This window comes from Botrytis fragariae (assembly GCF_013461495.1).
Source record: "Botrytis fragariae strain BVB16 chromosome Unknown tig00000001, whole genome shotgun sequence".
Lineage (NCBI taxonomy): Eukaryota > Fungi > Ascomycota > Leotiomycetes > Helotiales > Sclerotiniaceae > Botrytis > Botrytis fragariae.
Genome location: NW_023500987.1, coordinates 443,095 through 470,826, shown reverse-complemented (window position 1 = coordinate 470,826; position 27,732 = coordinate 443,095). Strand labels below are relative to the sequence as shown.

General features: G+C 43.1%; 11 protein-coding genes across 11 annotated transcripts; 6 read left to right on the top strand and 5 right to left on the bottom strand.

Annotated features, from left to right (window-relative positions):
• Positions 1–620: 620 nt before the first annotated feature.
• Bfra_000148 (putative prolyl oligopeptidase protein) lies at positions 621–2,174 on the top strand (the record flags this gene model as incomplete). The annotated part of the gene is made up of 3 exons (XM_037330595.1): positions 621–871; positions 934–1,946; positions 2,008–2,174. The coding sequence occupies 3 exons, from the start codon at positions 621–623 to the stop codon at positions 2,172–2,174; spliced, it is 1,431 nt and encodes a 476-aa protein (XP_037196928.1).
• A 562-nt stretch (positions 2,175–2,736) lies between these two features.
• Bfra_000147 (putative phosphatidylserine decarboxylase protein) lies at positions 2,737–4,002 on the bottom strand (the record flags this gene model as incomplete). The annotated part of the gene is made up of 1 exon (XM_037330594.1): positions 2,737–4,002. One exon carries the CDS (start codon positions 4,000–4,002, stop codon positions 2,737–2,739), a length of 1,266 nt encoding a protein of 421 aa, XP_037196927.1.
• A 2,192-nt stretch (positions 4,003–6,194) lies between these two features.
• Positions 6,195–6,817, top strand: Bfra_000146 (putative flavin-nucleotide-binding protein; the record flags this gene model as incomplete). Its single annotated transcript, XM_037330593.1, has 2 exons — positions 6,195–6,210; positions 6,246–6,817. 2 exons carry the CDS (start codon positions 6,195–6,197, stop codon positions 6,815–6,817), a joined length of 588 nt encoding a protein of 195 aa, XP_037196926.1.
• A 1,185-nt stretch (positions 6,818–8,002) lies between these two features.
• Positions 8,003–10,067, top strand: Bfra_000145 (putative glutamate carboxypeptidase protein; the record flags this gene model as incomplete). The annotated part of the gene is made up of 7 exons (XM_037330592.1): positions 8,003–8,037; positions 8,111–8,163; positions 8,224–8,297; positions 8,359–8,550; positions 8,716–9,342; positions 9,501–9,805; positions 9,887–10,067. 7 exons carry the CDS (start codon positions 8,003–8,005, stop codon positions 10,065–10,067), a joined length of 1,467 nt encoding a protein of 488 aa, XP_037196925.1.
• Positions 10,068–11,908: 1,841 nt separating this feature from the next.
• On the top strand, positions 11,909–16,264 carry Bfra_000144 (putative phenylalanine ammonia-lyase protein; the record flags this gene model as incomplete). The annotated part of the gene is made up of 6 exons (XM_037330591.1): positions 11,909–12,183; positions 12,267–12,343; positions 12,406–12,885; positions 12,933–14,310; positions 14,619–14,952; positions 15,128–16,264. The coding sequence occupies 6 exons, from the start codon at positions 11,909–11,911 to the stop codon at positions 16,262–16,264; spliced, it is 3,681 nt and encodes a 1,226-aa protein (XP_037196924.1).
• Positions 16,265–16,514: 250 nt separating this feature from the next.
• Positions 16,515–17,177, bottom strand: Bfra_000143 (uncharacterized protein; the record flags this gene model as incomplete). Its single annotated transcript, XM_037330590.1, has 2 exons — positions 16,515–16,684; positions 17,105–17,177. The coding sequence occupies 2 exons, from the start codon at positions 17,175–17,177 to the stop codon at positions 16,515–16,517; spliced, it is 243 nt and encodes an 80-aa protein (XP_037196923.1).
• Positions 17,178–18,447: 1,270 nt separating this feature from the next.
• Bfra_000142 (uncharacterized protein) lies at positions 18,448–19,690 on the top strand (the record flags this gene model as incomplete). The annotated part of the gene is made up of 3 exons (XM_037330589.1): positions 18,448–18,463; positions 18,574–18,945; positions 19,050–19,690. The coding sequence occupies 3 exons, from the start codon at positions 18,448–18,450 to the stop codon at positions 19,688–19,690; spliced, it is 1,029 nt and encodes a 342-aa protein (XP_037196922.1).
• Positions 19,691–20,937: 1,247 nt separating this feature from the next.
• Positions 20,938–21,813, bottom strand: Bfra_000141 (uncharacterized protein; the record flags this gene model as incomplete). The annotated part of the gene is made up of 2 exons (XM_037330588.1): positions 20,938–21,697; positions 21,755–21,813. 2 exons carry the CDS (start codon positions 21,811–21,813, stop codon positions 20,938–20,940), a joined length of 819 nt encoding a protein of 272 aa, XP_037196921.1.
• A 671-nt stretch (positions 21,814–22,484) lies between these two features.
• On the bottom strand, positions 22,485–23,440 carry Bfra_000140 (putative btb poz domain containing protein; the record flags this gene model as incomplete). Its single annotated transcript, XM_037330587.1, has 2 exons — positions 22,485–23,313; positions 23,400–23,440. 2 exons carry the CDS (start codon positions 23,438–23,440, stop codon positions 22,485–22,487), a joined length of 870 nt encoding a protein of 289 aa, XP_037196920.1.
• A 1,296-nt stretch (positions 23,441–24,736) lies between these two features.
• Bfra_000139 (uncharacterized protein) lies at positions 24,737–25,556 on the bottom strand (the record flags this gene model as incomplete). Its single annotated transcript, XM_037330586.1, has 3 exons — positions 24,737–25,225; positions 25,262–25,472; positions 25,525–25,556. The coding sequence occupies 3 exons, from the start codon at positions 25,554–25,556 to the stop codon at positions 24,737–24,739; spliced, it is 732 nt and encodes a 243-aa protein (XP_037196919.1).
• A 528-nt stretch (positions 25,557–26,084) lies between these two features.
• Positions 26,085–27,192, top strand: Bfra_000138 (uncharacterized protein; the record flags this gene model as incomplete). The annotated part of the gene is made up of 3 exons (XM_037330585.1): positions 26,085–26,093; positions 26,151–26,308; positions 26,373–27,192. 3 exons carry the CDS (start codon positions 26,085–26,087, stop codon positions 27,190–27,192), a joined length of 987 nt encoding a protein of 328 aa, XP_037196918.1.
• Positions 27,193–27,732: the final 540 nt, after the last annotated feature.

The following is a 27,732-nucleotide window of genomic DNA, read 5'->3' as shown; positions in this document are numbered from 1 at the left end:
TCTATCAGATCTTCAAGATCTCTTGACCTCTCTTGGCTTTTACTTTCCTATCCCTCTTCAACAGCAAAAAAAACCTCAGTAAACGGACGTGTTTTGTCTAACTCGTTATATGTAAGGCTTACAAGTCTATATTCAGCCAATTCGGCTCAGCCCTATCATCTATGGTTATGTCTTGTAATCCACAGAAAACTGTTTCGAAACAGAAATTACATGTGAAAGGTCAATTGGGCTTTGATTTGACTGATGTTAATGGCTTCATATCTTTTTAATGCAGGTCTTGTACATGCCTATTCATTATATGCAACTTTACTTCACCAGGTACTCGTCCCGTCATTGAATACCTTGGTATTGGTAGTTAGCGATTCTTTATGGGCTACGTTCGGGAGATCTACAGGCTAGTGGGGGCGCAACAGCCTTAAACTATTCCACCTCATCATGTTCATCTTCCAATCTCGAATCCATCACAGTTTGAACATATATTCTTCGACTTTAATCATCACCACAGGAAATTGACATTGATGTCATAGTACTTTGGAGAGGTTTACTTCATTATGCCAACAGCAATTCCACTGAACTTACTCCTGGGATGAGATTGTCCATCCTCAGGAAACGCAATCGTCATGCTACCACCACCTACTTTGAGTTTCACAATTCCCTCTGTCCACGATAATCTGAATCTTGAGTGTCGTATCTACCATCCGTCAAGTCTGACACCCAACTCCATTTCACAGGTTTTACCATGGAGAAAGAAAGCTGCTATTGTTGCACATCCTTACGCTCCATTGGGAGGAAGTTACGATGATGCGGTCGTTGGTTTGATTGCTTCTACCATTTTGAATGATGGATTCATTGTGGGAACCTTCAATTTTCGGTACATATAACTACCCATCTATCATCATGTGCTTGAACTTTAGACTTACTTAATATTTCCAGTGGTGCGGGCTCCTCAAAAGGGCACACTTCATGGTCCTCCTTGCCCGAACAAAAGGATTATATATCATTTCTCGGATTCATCGTAACCTATTTGCATCACCTTTCTGTGCCATATTCATCTAGACCCTCGTCGTTTGCACAGTCTGATTCCAAACTCCACGCCCTCGCTCCTGTGCCGTCAGAACGCTTAATGCAACCTACGAATGATAGTCTTCCAGGCAGATATACCTTCGCAGGATCAGGCATTGAGAGCGATAATGCACAGCCTCTGTTACTACTTGCCGGCTACTCGTATGGATCCCTCATCACCATAAATCTCGAGCCGAGCCTTCTTGGCATGCTATCTCCTTTTCAGCAACCAGCCTCTGGCAGTCCATACGCAGACATAAGATCTCGAGCACGATTCTTAGCCACTCAACAGAATGAAACAATCGAAGCTACATATTCACTGCTTCGAGCTGGAGGTCATCGGAGAGGTCGTAGTCTTCAATCAGGAGAACAGATGGTAAATCACAAAAGTCGATTATCTAGCTCAGGAGTCAGAATGGGCGGCGATGAAGATATTAGAAGAGCTAGTCATGATATGCATGGTTCTGGAATGAGACGATCGTTTTCTGTGGATGCACCGATGAAGGTCAGAAAGAGCATGGACAAGTTCAAGTCTATTGTTCATCACGGGTCGCCAAGGAGAGGAGAGAGCCACCTTTCGTCGATTGATCCGGGCGAAGATAGTGTTATGGATGTGGGAATTCCAGAGAGATCTTCTCATGATAGAGAAGATGCCAATATCGAGCAAATTCTTGGAAGTGATTTCAAAGTTGCTTACCTACTCGTTTCCCCTTTACCTCCTGATGGCATAACCAACAATTTGGCCAGTATTGGGAGCTTCAAGTTGACTTCCCTTTTCGGAAAGCAAGGCCACAAAATAGATAACAACATCAAGTTCACAATTGATCCTACTTTGGTTATCTATGGGACCGGTGATCTTTTCGTTCAAGTTAAAACTGTCGAACGTGAGTAAAAGCCAATTGTTATGAAAAATTTGAATCAACGGGCACTGACTTTCGCTTCCAGGCTGGACTGAAAAACTGTTGAGTTTATGTAAAAGCAGAGGATCTGCGAACGGAGTAGTTTTCAGGTACGAAGAGATCGCTAATGGAGAGCACTTTTGGAGAAATCCCAAGGCTGCTAGGCAGCTGGTGGAGAAAATCAGTTTTTTTCTATCAGAGATACTGGAGTGATTTTCTTACATAGCATGATGGCATAGACTATAGATGATCAATGATAATTTTAATGCAATCACGAAAGTTCATGACAATAATCATCTTCAAGTCTCCGCCGGAATTCCCACGTCTAGTGTATGATATAATATGTGCACGCAACCAAATCGAAGAAGCGAAAAGACATCAGAGGGTCTTTGCATGTTCTGTTGAATGAACGACTTCCAAGTGGTTGTTGCAGTGGAGTAATGAGAGCTTATTGTTCTTCATCGTGAGAGTATGTGATGATTTAGTTGTGGCATATGATGAAGGGGTATACACGCTATTCATCAAGTGCCACCGCCTGTGCCCTTAAAGCAGTAGGGAAATTGATGGTGGATGGATTCAATCTTTGATTGTTACTTTGTTCCAATTTTACGGTTCGCAAGTTTTCTCAAAATTACAATATCACTCGGTCAAAGACGATTGGTGTGATTACCAGATCAAAGTTCGATGTATTAAGCTGGCTAAGATAAATGGATACCGTAACTACCACGCCAAACATCAAAGGAATGACAACACAACCGAGACAGTGCTTAATGGTTTAATTGACGGCAATCTTGTTCTTGAGATGAAGTGGAACGTTGTCTTTGTAATGAGCCTTGCAGAGTTTCTCGCCATAATAGAAATGCTCACCAGCCTCCATATCCGGGAAATTGGAGACTCTGGCCTTCTGCTCAAACATCATGACGCAATCCGATCCTCCGAAAGCAAAATGCGAAATTTCATCTCCTTTCTTGATCTTCTGGCCCTTTAATTCCATGTTCATGTTGACAGAGGAAACAATCGCCATACCAATAGGCATGACAGCTACTCGTCCCAAATTTTCATTATTGATAATGAGGATTCCACGGGTTTGCAAGAATTGATAACCGGGTGAATCAGGAGCGTCGAGTGTGGTGACTCCATTGAGCTCTTGCTTCTTCATACGAGGGGAAATGCGACGTCGAGGTGCAAGGTAGTTGTGCCCTCCAGCTTTCTTGTCTGTCTCGACGAGTACCTCTAAATAGGCAGCACCTTCAATCACATCGATGACCTCAACGGTTCCAGAGACAGGGGCGTGTTGTCGATGATAATCGAAGGTGTTGAGGAAAGAATGTGTCCAAATTCCTTCTTGGAACAATTCTCCGTATGTAGTTTTGTCGTCGAAGTTTGGAACTTTCTGTTTCCCGTATTTACCGAGCAAGTCTGAGACTTTCCAAGGGAGATTCTTAAGTACTACCTCGGACTCGTCGGTGATGTAAAAGGCACCGGCAAAAGTGGAATCAGCAGGGAAGGTGATAATGCGATCATCTTCTGGTGAGGTGATTTCACGAGGTTCCTTAAGCTTGCGGTAGAAGAACTCATTGAAAGTCTTCCAATTTTTTGGGTCTTCAGCTTCAAACACACGAAACTGGGGAGAATTTCGGTAGCTCGTCAAGGAAGTCTCATTCCATGACTCGGGCTTATCCATAAAGTTTCCAATCTCCTTGGCATATCGAACCAGCCAGTCCGAGAGCGGAGTGAGTGGCTTATTAACATTCTTGGGAAGAATGGACGTCTGACGCACGCCGAACGGTTCTTGCGCAAGCACGAAATAGAACATGCAGAGAATGTAGTAGATGTCGCGACCGTTGGTGCTCTCGGTGGGGATCCAGCCGCGCACCAACCAGTCTGCGAAATCGAGAAAGCCTTTGCCGGAGGTGATGCCGTAGGTTTTCATGTCGGGGATGTCGTAGGTGAGGGCGTTACGCACGGCGGTGTCGAGATCGTCGACTTCTCGGAGGAGCTCGTCGCGCAGCTCGGTTACGATGGGGGCGTAGGTGGGCATGGTGATGGTGAGTTGGTTTGGGTGGAGGGTTTTTCAAGATTTAGGATGGAGGGATGATGGATAATGGGTATGTCTTTTCAGTGTTGAGTAAGGATGTATTGATTGATTGAGGAGTTGTTTAGATCTGGGATTTTAGCATTCATGGTGGTTCTAGCAACCCTTTATATATTCTTCACTCAGTCGGTAGTGACGACCCATGACGCATTTTTGTTTCTCGTTACATTGATACACGAAGGACTGCATATGCTTGCCTAGACAGGATACGTTGGAGGCGGGCTGAAGATTGGGAGATTGGAATGGGGTCTTCAAAGTACAGTACTCAATAGTCGTATGTACGCGGTGGTCGTAATTATGCGAGTGCTTGGAATAGGAATGAGGGGCTCAAATGGTTCCAAGACATGTTCATTACACTTAGTCATGCGTCATATGATAGCTATGAGTGTTCTGAACTTATTGTAGCCATTCTCGTTGTCAAGTTGGATAAGATTGTTACATAGTTGTTGCCAGCAGTGAGAGAATGGTGGGAACCCTTTCCTTTTCAGGGTAGATAGATGGATTCCTCAGAAATGTCATCCGATTTTCTGCTCTGTAACGAGTCATTACAGAATGGAAATAGCAGAAATTTTAGTGCTAGCTGAGGTTCTCATTTGGGTGAACATTGCAGAAGGATTGAGTAATACAAAGGGAAGTTGCTACAGTAGAATTAGTTGGTATACGGGATCTTCTTTCGTCCTGTCTTTTTTGGGACAAAAACAAGTCTTTTACCCACATAAATTCAGTCTGTTTTCCACTCGTGCTGCCAGAGAGTATACATCTCTGAAGCTAGAGATACACATCACGAGATGGTAAACTACAAGAACACTAATTTGACGCACTGGACCGAACATCCGGCCCACTAAACTCGCTAAAGTTGAAATTCTCCTCAAAACACCGTTGTTTTTAGAAACGAATAACAATATGAATAACATTATGAAGTCCACAAAGTTAAGTGTAGCACATTCATAACCCTATCAATACTTTTATATACTTCACGATCAAAAATGTTGATGACTTGTTTTAAGAAAGAATTTTGAAAATGGAGTTGCTTCTCGGTCTGTCTGATTTTCACTAGCGTCGAAGCTGCATACTTTCTGGCAGCACGAGCACTGCTGATCAGGAACTAGAACACAGCGCCACAGAACCAACACTAAAAGCGGTAGTACCCGCATCCGCCTAACGTTCATTGTATTAACAATGACAAACTATTTCTACCAGCCAATCGTATCTGCAGCGTTACGAGTACACTAGAAAAGAAGAAAAGTCGAGAGACGAAAGTGGCATGCGGGTAAAAGTTCTGACGGGTCCGCAATTAACCTTAATCCCTTGCCTCGATCTCGCGTCATCAATTATTCTTTATTGGTATCGGTGCATATCAGCTTTGATATAGCACGCTCGTCTAACATTAATCGGGCTATACTAACTCTTATGAAGAAACACGATACTGCGGGGTAATGCATTTTCCGCGCTGAATATTTACAGGAACGACAAATCAATTTCTTGGGGCCAGGATGAAGCGGAAATAAGATATTTGCATGCCGTTCAATCGGTCTCTGTGCAGGAACCTTCAGCGGATAAATTTGGAACCGATAGTCGACTCGTCATGTTGTATTATTCCCGTCGATACATAGATGAGAATGGTCCACCCACACGGTTCGTCATGATGCGGGTATGCGTGGGTGTATCTGAATCGAAGAAGATTTGTGATGTCTTGGTTGAGCAGTGTACGAAGTGCGTGCCCAAATTTGAGCTTGCAAATGAGTTTGGGCATCGAACACGTGGATGTCAGACCATATTTACCTTTCTATTTTATTTGTGGTGTGGCTGGTGGTTGGCCAACGAGAGAAAGCTCTCTAGTGTTTGGACACCCGAGAGTTAGAGGTAACGGAACAATAAGACATTTGCGGTTGTGTATTACTGGCTTTGGTGGTATGATTGTCAGGTGAATATCGTCTTCCCATGGATAATCAATAGGAAGAGATGAGGGTATGGCAATAGAAAAGGCTTAGCGCAAATGTACTATGGTGTATCACCTTTCACAAGTGTGCAAGATATGCGGTGTGAAATTTGAGTGTATGTATCTACGGTGTCGTACGCGAAACCGCTACTTCTCATCCGAGTATGTTATCTCGTTGGCAAAATCTTCCCATGCAACGATGAGCCAGAAGCCTTGTATGTGCATGGTCATGTGCAAGAACCCGTTCTAGGTCGTCTCAAGGGTATCGAAAAGGGCGATCCTGATATCCCCGTCAGCGTCGCGGCTAGCATGGTCAATAGTCACTATCTTGGATTCTCAGGATTTGCCACTGGCTTCTCGTTTGCCAATACCGTGCTCAATGGAACCGCTAGTTTAATGAGCATATCCAAAGACAATAAAGCTGAGAGAGAAGACATCATGAAATATATTGTCATTTCGCAGATTCCTGATCGATGGAACCATCTTCGGCCAATCGGCTCAGATGTGGATTACGTCTCTATCATCAAGATCACCCCCAATACGCAAAAATCACACACGCATTCGGTGCCCAAGGTTTTGGGTCTGGAAGTACAAAATGATGTCGAGGATAAAGAACTCTGCAAGCAGCATTGGGAGGGCGCAATATCTTTCTGGGAGAAACTGGGACAGCCCATTTCGGGAAAAAATAATCTGCCAGAGGGGAAAGAGAGGGTTGCGCCTCGATACATTTATGATTTTATTAAGGAGCAGAATGCGAAGAGTGAGTATTTTGCTAGGCAAATGGCGGGCGCGGATTATCCTTTTGATTATCCTAGACATTGAGGGGTTGAAATTTAGGGGGTTTCTTAAGCATTTGTTAGTTCGGTTACTCGGGTAAATCAACTTCACATTCATATCCAGCTTTGGAGACTTGAGTCAGGGTGAAGTTGACAAAATGGTTGCCTGTTCTGTGGATGTTCTCACGGTGTATTCGAGTCATGACTGTCCCCCTCACTCAGCATCAAATCTCCGATATCTTATCTTTAGACAATCTGAACTACGAATCTTTCTGCACTTTTCTCAAAAGATCGATAGCAGCCATTCCCATCCCTTGTAACTTCGTCATCAGACCCCGACTCGCGGAGCCTCATGGTGACAGTAATGCATATTCTCCTGCGCATCTTCTGTGATCTTCACCAACATGCAAGAATACATTTTCATAATTGATCGCATATGAGGTTACATCACATCGCATACAAACAACATCATCCAAGCTGATCTGCAATGACCACTCCCTCTCCTATACACACGTACACGGTCGTTCGAATCCCCAGATTTCAGCTCGTCATTGAACATCATAGTGGACGGAACTAGAATGGGTATCTGTACAACAGTATCACGATTGTGTAGTTCTACAAGCATTCGCTACGTCTACCGAGTCTGCTATCCGTTTGTGGAACAACTTACAGGAACCCCGCGGTTGTGATTGGTAGATTGGGAGCACGACGTATGTGCTAGTGTATTTGGGTGTTGCGATACCGTGCTACAGTGTGATGCGAGTGCATCTGCAAGTTGCAACTGCGATGCGCGAGATGTGATGAGTGATTCGTGAGGCGTCCCCCGCATTTCAAGAGGTGATACTTGGGAGATGTGTCGTCAGTGGAGTGGTACTTGGGTGATGTGATGACGTTGAAATTTCATACTAGCTGAAGCTATTGTGTGGGATTGAAGGTATTAGATTAGTTGCAGCACTCTGGGGCAAAGAGGTACATGCATACATGGGTGTAACTTTTATGAGAGGATCGGCTGTGAAATGGTGATGAGGTTGTGTATATATTTCATTGATAGTTCGGCCTAAGTGTTATTGTCTTTTTCATTTGTGTTTTGCCCAAGTGTGAGCACCGTTTTGAAAATTGAAAAATTTGTTGTTGAGCTTGTGGATTGCGGAAGAATCGTATATACCTTGCTCTCCCTTTCGGATCTCTTGTCTCTTATTACGAAGTACAGTGGTTTATCTTACAGTGAGCCATGACTACCGATAATTTGGACCTTGTTTTCAAGAAGTAAGTATTGGGTCTATGGAGGAGGAACTCGTGAGTCCGTTACCAATTACTGAATTCTTCGCGCGTGGTATAGGATTGACGAGCTTGCTACCGCTACCGCTCCCAATTTCAACATTATCCATGATCGTGAGTTGAAAAAGAAAGTCTGCATATAATGAAATTACAGATATTCTAACTACAATCTAGGCCTCGTACCCGCGATCAAAATCCCATCAATCTCTTCCGAGCGAACCGTTGAGGGACGCAAACATGTGGTCGCTGTATGTGTATCTTCCTTTGCTACTTGGAGATCTTGCAAGCTTGTATTCTGACGCGTATTAGATAACGGAGTTTTTGGCAGATCAACTTACGAAGCTGAATGCATCTGTGGAACGACATTCGCTGGGAAAGGAACCAGAAACAGAACTTAAGTTGCCGGATGTTATTATTGCTAAATATCCAAAAGTGTACGAGAGTAAGAAGAAGACGATTTTGATTTATGGACACTATGATGTTCAGCCTCCGGGGGAAGGTGTAAGTTTGATTTGTTTATTAAATTCTCTATTCTCTATTTTCGATTATGTCGGCAATGCGGGATAAAGCAGTTATTTATGTTTACCGATCACGCTTCGGCTCTTCACTTTCATTATTTCCTCGCATCCTTTTTTGACGGGTGTTACTGATCATCTAATCTTCAAGTGGGATACCGATCCCTGGACCATCACAGAAAAAGGCGAAGATCCAGACAAGAAACTCTACGGACGAGGTGCTACCGACGACAAAGGACCCGTACTCGGGTGGCTCAACGCACTCCAAGCCTACCAGGAAGCAAAAGTCGATGTCCCCGTCAATCTAATATTCTGTTTCGAAGGAATGGAAGAATCTGGATCCATCGGATTCGCAGACTTTGCAATCGCTAACAACAAACTCTTTGAACATGTCGATGCTGCATGCATTTCTGACAATTATTGGCTTACGACCAAGAAACCATGTTTGACATATGGACTCCGCGGTATTAATTACTTCAATCTCACAGTGGAACATGCAGGTGTGCAACTCCACAGCGGAATGTTTGGAGGTTGTGTGTATGAGCCCATGACAGATCTAGTGATTCTGCTTTCGAAACTTGTGGATTCTCAGGGTAAAATTCTGATTCCGGGGATTAATGAACTTGTGGATGATGTGTCGAAGGAAGAGGTGGAGGAATATACTACGATAGAGTTTTCGACGCAGGATTTCCAACAGATTATTGGCAGCGATGCGAATATCTATAATAATCCGCAGGAAACTCTCATGCATAGGTTTAGGTATCCATCTCTTACTATCGTAAGTTCAGTCAGCTATTTCATTTTGTACTTTTCAATGTCTAATACTATCTATGATTTTAATATCTCATCTGTGACATTTTACCTCTTTACCTGTTACCGGGCTCTTATTATCCAACTCCTTCCGAACTAGAAAATAACCAAAATCCCCAATTCTAGCACGGTATCGCAGGCGCAGATTCCAGCCCCGACCAAACCACCGCCATTTACCCCAAAGTAACCGCCAAATTCTCCATCCGCACTGTGCCATCCATGGATCAGGAAACCGTTTCCGATCTTACCATCAATTATCTCTACCAAGAGTTTGAAAAACTTGGAAGCAAAAATACATGCACAGCGAAACAGTTTGGAGAAACGGCTCCGTATTGGCTTGCTTCGCCTGATGATGCAAATTATAAGGCTGGAAAGGCGGCTACGCAGAAAGTTTATCATACTGAACCTGATTTGACGAGGGAAGGTGGAAGGTTAGTTTATATTATTTTTCTGGTTGTGGTAGTTTGGATCTCTGTGTGGAGTTTTTGGCTGACAATATAACAAATTTGTAGTATTGGAGTAACACTTGATTTGCAAAAGGCCTTGGGGGAAAAGAGTATCATGTTATTGCCAGTAGGGATGTCAGATGATGGGGCTCATGGTCCGAATGAAAAACTTAACAAGAGGAATTATATTGAGGGGAGCAAATTGCAGGGAGCTTATTGGTGGTATTTTGCCAATCCTCAGTCCTAATTTGCTGTCAATCCGGATGTGGGGTTTCTATTAGTTAGATGATCAATATCCATGGAAACCGTGTCCCATTTGACTAATTGATGATGTGTATTGACACATGTGAATATCTGTGCAAGTCCATGATTGAACCCCTTTCCTGAATCTAGCGATTCAAACTCACGCAACGGTTTTCATCATAGTTATATTGGGCAAACCTTCTCTAGAAATCCATGTGTATCGAGTGCAATGGCCTCAACAACTTTGTACGAACTACCCATTGCGAAAATTCTGGCCACTTGGCTGATCTGTCAAGCATTTCTTGGTGCCTTGCTACTTTCCTTCGCTCTCGTAGTCCTTCACAGCTTTTGGACACACTAATTTCGGAAATCATCTGCATATTAGCAAAATTTCTGTACTAATGAAATTACTTCAGCTATAAGATGCATAATTAACAAGAGAGGAAAAATAGCATATTACAGGAAGCCATAATGGATATTGGTCAGTCCGAAGAAGAGAATCTGCACACCATAAAGGCCTCAGGGTCGCTACTTCCTATTTCATTGTTCGAATGCTTACTATTTTATTTATGTAATTCTGGAAAAGTTATTACTTGGATTGCCAGCATACCTATTGTTGTTACATCATCTGCTCCTGAGCCATTATTGATGTCCAGCGAATAATATAAGGCACATCGACAAGGCAGGAGGAGAAGTCACCTCGGGCATTCGCTCTTGATAAGATAAATGTACCCATCAAGGATTGCCTGAGTCTGGATGATAAGTGTTCTTGAAAACAGAGGTCTTTCAATAGCTCTGATCCATTCGATCGCCGAATTGACCACAATCAACAAGCTTGCTGAAATCATTCCCATTGAGGATTCATCGCGAAGCAGGATGTGGCAGACTAGATATAAGCTCCCGATGTTTTAAAGCCGTACAGTCATTCAAAACAGATCCAGTAATCCAAACCATTCCCACAGTTGAGGGCATTCAGAAATGAAAGTTTCTGCTTGCCGGACTGCAATTCGGAATGTCAGAGAACCTGGCTGGAAGAATCCGAACTTTGTGTTCTATCCCGCTTCAAACGCTCCTTCTGTGTCCCCAAGGATTTTTTTTCAACGATAGGACATTTTTCTCTTGAAAACGGATGCTCATGTCGATATAATTAGGTACATATGACATAGCAACGCGTCTACTAAAGTCATCATGCAAGATTAGTAATCGACATTCTTTTCCCACCTCAAATTCTACACATCGAATCAATTACTTCATTATTATACTACACGCGCATTCTATGCATACTACGCGTTCATTACTTTGTGTTACGTCAATCTTATTTTCGAATTCCACATTACATTGAACTTAACTTTTCTTCTTCTCGTCTTTCCTGTACGATGCGAAGATTTCAGGTATGACAAGGGCGGTGTGAAGTGATTAAGATCTACCTACGCATCTAATCGTGCTGTCAGAATCTATGCAACTCCCAGCTAGAAAGCATATACCACAAGATGGTAAACTATAACAGGACTAACCCGTTTTTCACGGCAGCTGAGCTGTGTACTTTCTGGTCACTCGAGTAGGTGAAAGGAGACATCTTCAGATTTAGGGTTCAACTAGTTGAATGCCAATGGTTTAGTTGGAAACTTAATACTTGATTCTATTCTATGAAGACAGATGAGTTGTATAGCAAAAGAAATATAGCTTCTCTATAAAAAAGTTTGTATAATCTAAAGGTAAATTGTTCTTTCACATTCTTTCGAATACATCCATCAAGGCTCCTGCGGTGAGATTTGAATTCTTGCACTACACTACTCGAATATCCACCAAAAATATCAGGAATATTCCTACAGTCTCTCATTACCAATGGATTCCTCTAATGGAAAAGTCTCGCCATCAGTAGCCTTAACACCAGAGATGGTTCCATCTAATGGAACGACTTTGACACCAGAGATGGGTTCTTCCAACCAAACAGGTGTAACTCTCGAATATCAAGAACCAAAGATGGATTGCTTCAACCGGATGGTATTGTCGCATTGGGAAGCCTTCTCAGGTGCAATTGAAGATGAAGTTTCTGGACTCGAGCCAATAAGAGCCGATGGCTCTAATTTAAACCTAGCGACCCTGGTTGCCATCGCGAGGTAAGTGTCAGTTCTGACCGATAAGTGTAAGAAAGTTGGCACTGACACAAGACTTGAAGATACCGTCGCAAAATTTCACTTAGCGAAGGAGCAACCGGCAAAATGAAGAAAAGTGCAGAGGCTTTGCAAAAACGGATTCAAAACGGCGAGTCAATTTATGGTGAGTTCACGTGCTTTTGAGCAAACGTAAAAGCACCATCACACAAGCTCATACATTGGAAGGTGTTAATACTGGTTTTGGTGGAAGCGCCGATGTTCGACCAAAGAACGTCTCTGAAGTATCTGCAAGCTTATTTCGAATGCTTCATTACGGAGTTATCTCTAGCCCTCTAGACAGTCTTCATGTTGAAGAGTTAGCAACAAACGATTCAGTGAGCGATATTGAATCGAAGGAGTCTACAGCTGCGAAACTAGCAAGACTGGCTATTCCTTTGTCTGATCCCGTCTGCTCAACCACCATGCCAGAGAGCTGGGTTCGTGGAGCAATGGCCATTCGTGCCAATACGCTTGCCAAGGGAGCCTCTGCAATTCGACCAGTCATTGTCCAATCTTTGTTCGATCTTTTAAACAAGGAAATTATCCCCGCTGTGCCACTTAGGGGAAGTATATCTGCTTCCGGTGACCTTAGTCCATTGTCATACATTGGTGGAGCATTGGAAGGAAAGCCGGCGATTCAGGTTTATGTTGATTTTGATCGAAAACGTGTTTCAGCAGACAAAGCATTATTGCAAGCTGATGTCCCCCCACAGTTTTCCAACCTAAAGAGGGATTGTCGTTGGTCAATGGAACAGCAGTAACAGCTGCTGTTGCATCTTTAGCCATGCACGAAGCTGTTATGCAAGCTCTGCTTTCACAAATCCTTACTGCTATGTCTGTTGAAGCACTCTCTGGTACGGACGAAAGCTTTAATCCTTTTTTCGCTGAGGTCAGACCCCATAGAGGTCAAACGGTATCAGCGAAAAACATCTACTCATTCTTGGCTGGTTCCAAGTTGACAAAGGGAAATGATACCCAGGAATTTCATTTACGTCAAGATCGTTATTCTATTAGAACTGCGTCACAGTGGATCGGTCCATCACTAGAGGATCTTTTGTTGTCCTATGAGCAGGTATCAATTGAATTAAATTCCACCACTGATAATCCCCTTGTTAGTGATGACGGAAAGATGCATCATGGTGGAAATTTCCAAGCGAAGTCCATCACAAGTGCCGTGGAGAAGACTAGACAAGCTTGTCAGTCAATTGGTCAAATGTTATTTGCACAATGTACCGAACTGATAAATCCAGCAACAAACAACGGCCTTCCTCCTAATCTGGTGGCAGATGAGCCGAGCGAATCCTGGATGTTTAAAGGTATTGATATTATGATCGCGGCATTGCAATCTGAGCTTGGCTTTCTGTCTAACCCCGTTGGTTCACATGTTCAGACGGCTGAAATGGGCAACCAAGCTTTGAACTCTCTGGGACTGATCTCGAGTAGATATACGCTATCGGCTTTGGAAGTTCTGACGCAGCTTTCTGCGGCACATCTAGTGGCTATATGTCAAGCTCTAGATCTTAGAGGAATTCAGGATTTATTCTTTATGAATTTGAGGCCTAAGTTTGAGAGCTCTTTCAATCAGAGCCTTGGAAAATATACCCAGGAACGTCATGGTCAATGCGACTCCATGGAGACGAAGGAACTATCCGAGTTACAACTGCTCCTCTGGGATAAACTGACAATAACTCTCAATCGAACCTCAAATATGGACTCGATCACGCGCTTTGAACATGCAGCTCAGTCGCTTCAGGCAGCCATTCTTGATAAGTTGGAGCCCAGTCTGAATATGTTGCAAGCTTTAAAAGACTGGACGAAAGTATGCTCGAAGCAAATGATTGACACCCACAACATTGCAAAGAGAAAATATTCCGAATCAATCGGGGTCGCTAAGTTCTTTTTGGGCAAAGCTGGTGAGCGGATGTATTGTTATGTACGCAATGAGCTTCACATCCCTTTCGTTGACGAGGAATACCTCAAGTCTTCGGAATGGTCGCCCGATACGCCTAACTCATATCAATCCATCGGAAGTATGGTAACTGCGGTATATGAACGTATGAGATCGGGTGAATTATATTCGGTTGCTATCGAGTGCTTGAAGGATGCAGAAGGGGGAAGAAAGAATGAATCGAATAAATAGAATAGTGCACGGACATTGTGTAGATAACGATCACTCAACATTAATACCACAGTAAAGGTTGTAAATCAAGGGCACTGAAAAGTCGTGAGAATCACTGTGTTGCGGATGTGAAAATGTCTTAAAGATTAACTAATAGTTAGGTGGTGGTGGTGTATCTGAACCTACCTCTATAATGATAAGCTTAAGGTTGCCTACGGATCGAAATCAGCCACGTCTTACCACTACAACGTTCAAAACGTGACTGGCTGATTTGCTTCAGACGCACTACCAGCGCAAATAATCTCATTCTATACAGTTTCAAGCAGGATTCTACATTAGAACACCTCGTGCGTATCGGAATGAATATGGACATCCCCTCAGCTTCTGATTCAATTGAGAATGCTGTTGAGATGGGTTCGAAATCTGAAGAAATTCCGAAAGCTAGTGAGACTGGCAATGATGAGACCAGTAATACTTGGGTATCGTGGACTCCTGGCAGTGGAAGTGTGAAAGGACCTGTGAAAACATTTCATAGAAAGACTAAGACTGGGTGTATAAGATGTAGGATAAGGAAAGTGAAAGTAGGTGGTTTATTTCCTCCGGCACGTGGTGCTGTTTGCGCTACCTGGGACGATATTTGAAAGTTGAAGAAGTTTTTGGACTGTGAAATGGTTTGAGACCCATTATGCACAATCTAAGTTCTCAACGAGCCCAAACTTTAAGGGAAGAGCTTACGGGGTTCGCAATGTTTTTCTTGATCCCTCACGCCAATTCTGACGGTCGGTTTAGTGCGATGAATGCCAGCCAAGTTGCCTCAATTGTAAACGGCATGAAGTAGAATGTAAATACGATTCTACTACATGCAGAAAGGTTACAGAGAAACCCAACACAGAAAATGTCACTGCCAAAGACCTACGGACTAAATTTCCCGAGACCGCCGAAAGACGTCTACAAGAACTTACCCTGCTTCATCATTACACAACCAACACGAGCCGAACAGTAACATTTACTAATTCCGCCAATCCAGACCAAACTGCTATCGACATATTTACAAAAACTGTTCCTGAAATCGCTCTAACAAACGAAGCACTTCTATATTCTATATACTGTATATCATCCCTCCACCTCAATGACCAAACAACCTCATCCACCCCCAATACCTCTCTAATAGACGCCTACACCTACCTCGATACAACCCTCCGACTCCACCGCCAAGAAATCCACCACCTCACCCCCCAAAACGCCGACGCCATCTGTCTAACCTCCAGCAATCTCCGCGTCTGCGCCTTCGCCATGCTTCAAAACCGTTCTCTATCCCCCTACACTCCGCCCTCTGACTGGATAAACATAACCCGCAGCGCATCGATGGCTTTCAAAACCGCGTGTCAGTGCATCTCATCCAAAGATCTAGACGCAAACGACGAAGCGCAGAATAAGAGCGTTGCGTGGATGTTTGTGAAACGCATGCCGGTTTTGGCGCACCCTGTGGAAATGTTCGATCGAGAAAATGCGGGGAAATATATCCATTTACTGAGGAGAAATCATACGGATTGGGAAAATGAGGAGTGGAGTGAAGAGATTGAAAAGGCGTATAAAACTACGGCTTGTTTCCTGGGATATGTGTATAAGCATATTGAAGCGAAAGCGAATCCAGCGGTAATTGCGCGGTTGTTGATTGGTTTTCCATTTTTTATCGAGCAGCGCTTTGGGGAATTGGTTCAAGAGGGAAAAGAGAGAGCGTTGGTTTTGTTGGGGATTGTTTTCGCGCTGTTTGTGAGGGTTAGGAAGATTTGGTGGATTGGGGGGTGCGGGGAGAGAGAGGCGAGGGGGATATTGGGGGTATTGGGGGATGAATGGCGGGATGTGAAGGAGGAGATTAGGGGGTTGATTGGGGAAGGTGAGAAGGACGTATATGAGTTTATTTGAGTTTCATGATTCGAGGAACCTTTATAGTAGTAATGTTCAGACAGTAGATATATCGTGATAAGCCCTAGACCAAGCTTCGTTATACTGTTGTGCAAGGCCAATCTTTAAATCTTACCAAGTAACTCGAGTGCATTCTTCAATGCTGAACATGTGTAGACGTATCTGAAAGCAAAGAACCATATATGATCGATGCTCGTTTGTATCTTTCGTTATCCCTAACACCAAAAACGATAGTGCTAAATGTCTCTGGTCATTTTAAGGAAAGATTGCAAAGTGAACCGAGAGCGATAGCATTAAACTCTATGTCAACTACTTCTTCTATCAAATCTTGGTACCCCGAGCGTTGAGCGTTAAATTTCCGAGACCTTTGTTTTAGATTGTCTTTGACAACTTCTCTGCGATATCCTTGATTTGAGGTTCCTATAATGTGAGAAAATTATGAACTTGGATCAAGGTTGTGAAAAAAAAAAACCGAAAAAATCTTCGTTCTACGCTGTCTATCTTGTATCTGAATAGTGGCGAAGATAGAAATGATGTAGACTTCTCGTATGAATATTCCAACCTGCGGAAGAGTTGAACCTGTATTTGGAAAGGTTATAGAGAAAAACCTCGGAGAAACATATGTTTCCAGAGTCGTCTGTATTGAAAAACGATACGAAAAGGGGTTTATCCGAATCAAAGGTGATATTACGTAGGTGGAGAGAGTCAAAACCTAAACGAGCATGTAAGGTAGAAATTGTGGAGGAAAAATGTTACTTTTCAATAAAGGTCAGCTTATCGGATGGGTTCAGCTGAAGTAGATCCGGGTGATTTTCGGTAATTGTCGATGAAGGTACTAACCTACAGCATCTTGAGATGAAGAGATATCGCTAGGAAGTACAGAGTGCATACTCCGATTTTGATCAACGTTCATTTTGTTGCAGTAGGGTGATGCCCTTGTCGAGATTTGGACTATAGAGACCTTTTTTCACGCAAAATGCAATCTCGTCTCTGATCTAACCTTACATCCCTACAACGTTAAATAACAGCAATCACTGTTCTTCGCGAATCTAGAATGAAAATGAAAACATGTACACTCAGAATCAACTCCTCCGGTCCGCCGTTCACTCCACTCATCGACTTGACATCTTCCCATCTAGACCAGCCTTACTTTCAAGACACATTCTATGCAACGCAACGCATTAGCGATCGACCGTACACTCGATCTTCACTGCCTCCACGCCCAACGGAGCCTTCTCCCACGCAAAAGCGAGTACCGAGATTGCCGACGTGGATACGCGATCGGCACAAGGAATCCGATTCCAGCCAAACGCATCACATGACTGTACGATAACAGCTTAGTCCTCGCAGGCCTTGCGCGCAAGGCGAACACAGAAACTGCCAACGAGGCCTTGATGGGCAGGGAATCCCTAGCCCGGACAAGCCTAACGCCACTCGGATATTTTATGCGAAGAGGGATGGGACGAATCAGAAGAGCAGAGGAAAGATCATGCACGATAATAAAGACACAATGGTTTGGGTATCTGGATTATCGGGATACTTCTGGAATCCTGGATCTAGATTTTTTGATCAACTTCCTTGGAATATACCTAGATTGTTCGGCGGATGGAGAATCATTCGCGAGGGAGTGCTCTCTGCGAATCATTGTTTGGGTAGGGCTACAGCGGGGATTCGTCAGTGCGAGTAGGGATTATCGTGTGTGCATGTGACCGTGGCTGGGTTTGGATTTTCTTTTCCTTGGGGACCTTCTATTTTCGTATTAAGCTTGCTTCCAATGTTCGGATTGGTGGTATTCAGACCCTGGATTCCAATAGATGATGCGTTTGTTATGATTGGGTTTGATTGCTATAGGTGCATATCGTCATGATGGGTCCACGCCTTGATATTCGATGGTAATTGAAGATGTTTATGGTGAAGGGTAGGTTGGTGTGGAGACTGGATTCAATGGCAGCTGGGTGGAGATGAAGATATATATATAGAGGGTAGGTACTCGGTCGGTGAAGGAGAAGTTTTTTTTAGAACATATGAAAACGATTGAGTTTCTTATTTAATTGATTAATATTGCTATATCCTCGAAAGAGATATTTATTTACGATTGTGTTTAATATTCTATTTATTTACAAAATATATCTTCAAATACACAAACAAACAGACGTAGAAAGAAGACAAAACAAGCAGACAAAATGTGTTTATTTGGCAGTGAGTAATTCTCTTTCCATTCAATTACAAGTTGATACATTTTATTCCAATCAAAACTGTTACTCCATTTTCTCCAGAATCCTCCATGCTAACATACCTCCCCCTCATAGTCCCTAAAGACGAAGACATAGTCTTTGTCGATCGTCGGGCTCCCCGCCATAAATCCACCCAAGTGATCCGCGAAAGACGTTCCCACTCATCTCGTCCCGTATCCCGCGTCTCAGAAACCATCATCAAACAACACCACCGCCGACCTTCCACACCCATGTCCGAAGTTCACCGGCATTCAACCTCAATGACCGAGATTCACCGCGGCCCACCCAGCCATCGGCATTCTAGCTCTATGACGGAAATCCACCGCTCACACACTCCTGTTCCGCCGACTCCAAAGCCAGCTACTCCTGTTCCCCCTCCGGCGTCCGTTGCTCCTCCACCACCACCACCACCAGCTTCAGTAGGATTTCCCCCAGGATATCCCCAGGGTATGCCCCAGGATATCCCCCGCCTCCTATGTCGGTTGCGCCGCCCCCGTCACATCATCATTATATACCTCCGCCCTCACCATCTACTGTGCCCCAAAGCCCAGCACCTTCATACCGCGATCTCTCACCTCCTCGCGTGCCCACTCCACCAGAAGAAAGCAGAGTCGAATTAATAAAAGTGGAAGAAGAACACTGGCCGCCGCACTCCCATGGGCGATCCAGTCCGAGCGCAATCCATGTCTCAAGGAGGAAGAGTAGGAAAGGGAGTGTTTCGAGCGGGAGAGATAAAGATAGAGATAGGAGCGAGAGAGAGGAAATTTACATCCAGAGAGATCGTATTATTGAGCGTGGTACCCCATCTCGGCATGCGTCTTCGAGTCCGAGCTCGTTTGCAAGGAGGGGGAGTAGAGGGAGTGGTACTCCTGAGCCGGTGCAAAGTGGATACCGTACAGTAGAGGGGACGGGATGGGATGATAGAAGACCTATTACGCCGAGTGGATATAGAGTTGTGGATGGAGCGGGAGCGAGAAGAGGAAGCGGAGTTGGAATAGCAAATATCCATCGAGAGAGAGAATGGGAGAGAGAGAAAGTATCACCTTCGGAGTTTGGTGGAAGGAGGGGTAGTATCCCCTATGATAATGGATCTATTGGGAGACCGCGAAGTTCGGCGGGAAGATTTGCGGAGAGAGAGAGGGTGGTTATGGATGAGGGAGGGAGAAGAAGGGAGATGTATAGAAGGGCTTGAGGGGATGGCATGTACTTTTGTGGTGAGGCCTGATACTGTGTAATCATCTGGTGTGTGATCGCCTTTCTGGTTTTTTAATGATGCGGCGATTGGATGATGAAGGTTGGAATATTCTTCAACGCTATTTTATACTGTTTAGATTGTACGCATATACTGCGCGAGCGAGCGAGCCCAATTCTATTAGATATTTGCCAACGTCTTTTAGTCCTTTTTTTATTTAAATTCATTGGAACACTCGATACTATAGAATTTTATACTCAATTTATTTCCATATCAATCACTACAATTGCTAGCTCATGTGAAATATACCCATTTTCATACGCTAGTGCTGTTCTTGAGTAGATATCAAGCGTGGTAGTACAAGCACCCGCAAGTGTAAAATGGGAGGAACCCGTATTTTCTGAGAGGTTGCGAAAAGTTACGATAATATGCGTACTCTGCTTTGTCAACGCCTGATTCCTCTCGATTATCCGTCTCTTTTGACAAGAAAGGTGGGGTTAGAAGCTTTTCGCGGATACAATCACAGGAGTGCTCATATAGTAATGCGAACTTTTGATACTTCTCTCAAGGATATCTTGACACCAAGAATTGACTATCGATCTATCATTTTGGGATTGGGATCATCTGAGTGAGATTCTTCGGATTCAACAATAGTGTGTGTGCGTGTGTTCTCGAGCGCAACCTGGATTGTGAGTCTTGGATAAAAGATGGCCACCTCGCCTTCTTTTGCTGTTGAAATAGTTGGAGAATAAGAGGGGAGCGTTATAGCCAATCCTTCGAAGAATTTGGCTCCCAGATCTTCAAATACTAGTCATGTTTGATGCAAGTGGCTCAAAATTCATCCGTTTATATGCAGACCTGAACTGGTAGCTCTGAAACTCTTGGATATAATTTTGGAAATTGTCTTTCGAATTAACTAGAAATCGAATAACATTTGGTTTCTGCAAGTTTCCTTCACTCTTAACCCCATAGCTATCCGGAAGCATTGCTCGTTCTTAATTCTATCAGTAATTGACTCGATAATGGCCCTCGCACCAATTGGAAGCAATAATTATCGCTCAGCGAATTCCGACACAATCCAGTAGACTTAACGAAGTATATCACCGAGGGGCTGCAGCATAGCGATAAACGATGGGTGCTGCTGACTTGAGGTTTAGTGAGCTTTTCAGCCAACGTGAAGTTGCCCGTTTTATGATTGCAATTCTCCTTGGCCGGACTCCGTGTAATATATACAGGCATTAATGATACTACTCCAGCAAATCTGCGAAAAATTCATGTCTCTGTAGCCCACCATTCTGTTTCTTGTCTTTCTCTGCCTCTGTTAGCTTTGCACATCCTTCTCTTTCACCATGGCGATGATATGAACAGATTTCGACTACACATCTTCCATTCTCTCTTACACGACCTGGATTTGATGGCTTCGTATCCTTAGTGAAATTCTGGAAGTATGCAAAGAAATCTTCGAAGAAGCTGCTATACTCTTTACAAACTACCCAGAGTTGCTTCAAGTCATCTCTACCAGGAATGATGTTAGGTGTTGTCTCGTCGTGATAGAACCAAGCCAATCTCTTGATGCAAAGCAGTCTCAATGGTGACTTATCCTCGGTCTGATTCCAGATATAGTTGACGACGTCTAGTAGTAAATGGTTCACATAGCTGGGTTCTTCGTCTGACAGCCAGAAGTGATATTTGATGCCATTGATGACTATATTTCTCAACCGATAAAAACACCATTTTTCCGACAACAGGTAAAGCTTTATAAATGTATCGAATTGTGCGTGAGTCCGATTGATTGGCCATTTACGTCTATGTAACCATTCAACGAATAGTGCCACCGCATCTGAACCGTCTTCTGGAAAATAGATCTTGCCCTCGGTGCCTTCTAGGAATGGGCCACAAAATGCTTTTTTAAAGTAATCGCATGAGTCGCATATGAGCTTCTTGTGCACTGCAAACTCTTTTCTCTTCGGTCCAACAATGAGTGTAACGATTTCAAGGCCGAGAGAGCTAGAGAGAGATTGTCAGTTGTATCCAATTGCTATTGTGTACAAAGGAACCACTCACTCTCCAACGGTTGGGCTTACAACGGGTACTGGAGCACCTGCCAAAGTCGTTGAGGTCATTTTGTTACGCGTTGCATTTAATCTTGTCCCAGATCTGCAAACAGCTATTAGAAACCGCATCAGCCATAGAAGAATAGGGCTGTATTCATGCTTACAATGTGGTAGATCTGCAGATTTTCTTACTCTCTTTCGAATCGATGCGACGAGAATCGAAGGAAATTCAGATTGTGTAATTTCTTTTGCTCCGACGATCTTATCAGAAGAACATCCTTTTGTAATGAGTGATTGCCGAGTTGATTATTCCATGTTTTTTTGGTAATTGAAAAAGAAAAGTGAAAGTGAAGTTGGAACCGGAGTGAATTTGGAAGTTCACTCTCCCTCGCTTAGGTTTGAACGCAATGCTTCAATTTCCTTGCCTCAATACTGTGAAAGAGCTGAAGCTTGGAAGGATTTTCTATAATAGTTGCTTACCTAGTAGTTGTTCAATCATATAACCAAAATCAACTAGATACAGATACTTTTTTCTTTCGAGGTTGGAAAAAGATATTTATACACATTATTGTTTACCCACTCAACAATATTATTATCTACAGTCTGAAATATTATAACTACATCTGTTCAGGTCTCTATGCTCTTCCTTGCTGCAATTCGCTCTCAATGTACAACCGGGACGTACGCCATCTTGGCCTTCCTTCTTTTACAGTACTTTAATCTATTGTGATAAGAAACGGTCAACAAATTCCATAGTCGAAAATGCCATTGATGACTTCTTTCCCTCCATCATTCCAAGCCTGATTAACTTTGGGCTTTCTGATGAGAAACCCAGACATATCCAATACATTAGTGGTGTCAACGCTATATTTCGCCTCTTCACATTTCGATTGACCAACACGATGATCGTGAAAGGCACAACGGTCCCGATCTCTCTTATCATGCCAAGAGATATTGTATTTATATTGGAAATCGCAAGGCTTGCTGCGGTCGAAACCGGCTTGAATATCCTCGGCGATGTAGTCAGGCATGTCGACAATAGAACGCAGTCTGTTAATAATAAGGAGCCCAATCACGCTGCCATCCCTTGGGTCATCCAGATCTTCGCGAAATTCCCAGGCTAAGCATTGGATGCAGAGTTTTCTCACCGACGAGTCTGGTACTGAAAGTTGCCAAATGGCAGAAGTATCGTTGTCAGAAAGTTTCCATGCATCTCGGTGTTCGAAGGGGATGTTCAATCCTCTGAGAGCTAAGATGATGTCGGAAACATCGTTTGCAAGCCTTTCCGCACACCATTTGTCTGCGCTGATACGGAGCTCCCAGAAATTTCTAAATATCTGGCTGGCGAAGTTGAGGTTTACCTTGGTTTTTTGAAGCCATCCAACCAATAACTTAATGGCTTCGGGTTTCTCTTCTTCAAAATACATTTCCTTTTCTATACCCTCTCTGGAGCGTCCACGGAGAAAGGCTGTCCTGAAGCATTCAATAGAGTCGACGAGAAGGGCTTGAGAGATTGCGAATACTTCTTTTTCTAGACCGACGACTAATACTACTGGATCAGAACGTCTCCTAATTGTTTCATTGGCATATTCAAGCGAGCTTAAAACTTTGATCATAGTCGGGGTATAAAAGGTATTCTGGGAGAATAAACTTACTTTTTCGAGGTCACTATCTTAAAATCTCGTTGCGGAGACATTTTCGATTCGTTTAGAGTGTCGTAAGCTTGATGTATGCTCTTAGAAAAATTGAGACAGATGTATAATGTATAAATGTAACTAAAGATCTTGATATATCCAAGCCGAGCAAAGGTATGTAAGACGTATCTTTATGTGTATCTGTCTAGCAGTTTGTAATGCAAAAGAGAGCTTTGGCCAGGGGGTGATGAATGAATATATACTCCAGCAATAAGGTTAAGTATGCGTGTGAAGTTTTCAAGCTAGTAAGCCTAGGGCCTTGGATCTGACTAGCAAATAGCTAAATACCACGAGGAAAATGACATTCGAAAGTATATCTACATTTGGAACACAAGATTGTTCTGAAAAAGAACATGCATGATGGCTTTGAGGCGTGTAGCAGCCGACGAAGTTGGATTTTTTGACGCTAGTGTTTAGTCTGGAGCAGTCAAAAGCTAGTTTGGTCACTGAGGAGAACGAAATCACTAGTTTGTATCTAGCTCCGGTGCTTAGATCTGATAACCGCAATATCGCGAATATGCATGTTGGTAGTGTCAAAATTTCTGTTTATTTCTGACTAGTTGAAGCATAATATTCGGATGCAGTGGTGTGATGGGAAACGGCGAACCAAGCGAATAAGTTGGCTTGACGTAATACATGATGAGGATTATTCGAGCCGTTGCACTCTTAGAATGGCCTTTGGAAGTAGTGGGCATTGAAAGCTAATGTATAAAAACTCTGTTCTTACTGTTGAAGACAAATTAGGAGCCGCGTCAAATAGACATACGAAGGTGGTGGTATCAGTAGCACCTCTTCACTCTTCACTCATGACCTACCTTATCTAGAGATTCTTAACTTTGAACTTGCGTACAATAGGAAGAACACCTCGAGTATGTGAAATATACATGTAACTCTGGTTTAACTTCCATGATCAAAAGCTTCAGTTTAGAAGTAAAAGTTTAGTATCCCGTAGTTCATAAAATGTGCTGTCTTTTTTTCGCCGCTTCACTATCTAGCCAGACAGATGAGCTCAGCATGTCAATTTGAGATTGCAATCACTTTTGATTACACCGTAAACCCTTGGAGAATGGTAATATAAGTTCACATAACTGGTTGTGAACACGGGAAAACGAATCGTTATATGTCTCAGAAGTCTCGCCGTCCGCCAGCTGCGAATCTTACATCTTATCTAGTAGCTAACCCATAATCATTCCATCCTTAACGCAATTTTATGATTCTAGCCAGTACAAATCATCTGCAAAGATTCTCTCCAAACGCTCCACTTGAATGAAGCCATAACAATGTATTCATGAAGAAGTTCAACTCTCGATCTCGTCTTCAGAATCCTCATTCTGTTTAACCTCCGATGTTGTCAAATGGCACACTTCTCCCTCAGAATGTCGGTGAAAGTAACAATCATCCCATTTATCCTCCTCAAATTGGCATTCTGGAGGATCATCTGCTGAATGCTTCTGAACTGGAGTAAATAAACTCACATAAAGATCCCGATGATCTTTGAAAAGTTCCCACAGAATGACCAGTTCTGCCATATCCAACATAAAAGCCTTCTTCTTCTTGTCAATGGAAGCTTCAAAGTCCCACGCATCGTAGACAAGAGCATGAATGTACCATTTGCGTAGTGGAAATGTAGGAGATGTGCTTTTCCAAATCTTATCGGCATGCTCCACGATGCAGTCAGGGAGCTGATCAAAATCATCAGATTTTGATATGGCTTGAATTGCATTGATAGCTTTGTTCGCAAGCTCATTGACGCATAGCTTCTCCGCAAATATATAGACACCGAGTAACTAGTCGAACTCCTCAAGAGTTTTGCCATCAGGTACTGTTCCTCTGTATAACCAATGCATGAAGTACTCGAAAACTCCAGGCTCATCCTCTGGAATATCCATACTGCAGTCCTGACTTTCTTTGAATCCTCCTACCGAAAATGCACCGCGAAAATACGCCACCGACTCGCATATAAGCTGCTTGTGCACAGCGAACTTGCGCTTCTCTTTTCCCACAATGATTGTAACTAGTTCATAGCCCAGGGATCTGTAGGTTATTATTTATGGCACATCATGAGAAACTCTGATGTTCAACTTACTTTCCGAGGTTGAAGTCGTCCGATGAACCCATCTTTTCAGAAACAATGACGTCGAACTGGCAATCTGCGAATCCTGCATAACAATTAATATAGGTACCGCAATATTCGACGAAAAGCACAGTACGTTTATCTTAGAAAGTAAATAGAATTCAATCGCACAACCAAGGTGGTTGCGGTTTGTGAGTTGGAGAGAGTTTGGCGAGAGAAGAACTTCGAGGAGATCGATTTTCTTCTTAACATGAGAGTCGCGAAGCCCAACCTTGCCGTTCGGATAAAATTCTTATTCCATTCACTTTGTATGCTATTCCAGCTAATGAAAAAATTTACGACGTCGGATTTTCGCTTGGAAATTTGAAGTCACTTTATTCCCTTTCTCCTTTCATCTTGTTCCTCCTCCTTCTTTCAACCTACTTCCACTTGTGGCTTTTCACTCAGCAAAAGAACAAAAAATTCCACCGCGTTAATCGTTTATTAAGCGCTTTACTTGAATTCAACAGGCAATTCTTACCAAGAATTTTTGGGTTCACATTCAATTGTCCCAACTTCGATCCTCCTCCACAATGGGTAACGTCAGTATTCCATCCCCTTCGAGCAATTCATTGAGTAAATCTAACATGACTGATCAGCTTAACGATTATGCACCAGAAGCTGCCAAGCAGTGGAACGTATCTGCAGGAAACACTTCACCCAAGAAGCTCCAAAGCGCCAGTCAAAGCAATGGATCTGCCGCGCAATCGAAGTCAACAGCATTGATGAAGCTTGAGCCAGACGTCTTATTCACAGAGTTAGTATAACCTCATTCGATTCTTTCCTCAGTTTTTACCTTCGATCTAACCTTTCGTGTGCAGCACAATGGGCATGGAAACAATTATGTTGAAGGTTGGACCGCCTGATGACATACATGGCAATATGGTCTTTTCCATCCACAAGAACTTGTTAATCGCCTCTTCGCGTCGATTCGAAAAGATGTTGAGAAAGACTGGACCTCTGGATCGCAATCAAATGTATTCCATTCACGACACAAGCCCTGCTATCTTCAAATACTTCAATGAGTATCTCTACACTCGTCGCATTCCAGTTGTCAGTCGCCGCATGTCTAAAGCTGAGCAAGGAACTCGAATTTTGGAGCTTTGTCAACTCTATGTCTTTGCGGAAATGTTTGAGATGGACAACACTTTTCTCAATAAGATCATTGATACAATTCAAGATGGTCTTGCTGTTAGTTCTACTCTTTTGACATTTAGTTTGGTGAGAAACATTCTTGAACACTCGAAGCCAGAGTCTCCACTTCGAAAATTCTGCGCCGCAAACGCTCTTTATTCTGCCATGGTTCCAGGCCTCGACACAACTGGATTCCAGTGGTTGATAAAAAATAGTGATGAGTTCTTTGCTGAATTCATGAAGATGCTTGTTAAGCTCACCAAAGGTACCGATCCTCGTGTTCGCGACGCCAAGCAAGAATATGCGAACGAAACCAAGATAAAGGAAGAGGAATTGGAGAATGGAGGAGTTGCTGTTGATGATGGTCCTGTTGCTGTTCCTGTTTTTGGTCCAGGTGTTCATCCATGTCAATTCCATATTCATGGTCGATCAGGTTCTGGTTCAGGAGCCGCTAATGGTACGGAAGATGACGAGATTTGCTACTTGTTGGCTGATCTAGAAGCTTAGACAAAGCAAAGACGACTGGATATTGTCATGAGTGCGCATTGAGGGATCTCATGTTAATACACGGCGTTTCTGGAGTCGAAGGCGGTCGGGAAGGAGCAAATGACGACGTACAAAGTAAAGCGGCGCTAGTGGATCTTAATATTTCAAGGGAATCACAGGAATCAACAGTAGCAGTCAGTTATCGGGAACATATCTGCTTCTTCCTTACATATCATACCATACAATGCATACAAAATATGAATGGATGATTTACCTGATCATCTTCTTGCTTTAATAACGTGAAATCTGAAGGTAAAAGTGGTTGTAGAGGCGAATGATTTTCAATGGCATGCAAGTAAATTCCAATTTGATGTGATTATTCTCAGAATTACAAGATTTTTAATAGATGACATGAAGAGTACGAAAATTACCCAGTCCATGCATTTATTCTATACCTTCATGCAAACGCTCTTTTATATCGCTCCATATGCCTATCCTTTTCCCAATGCATGATACGCAAAAACTGTGTTCTCTGCAGGCTGATCCAAACCGCTCTTGCCA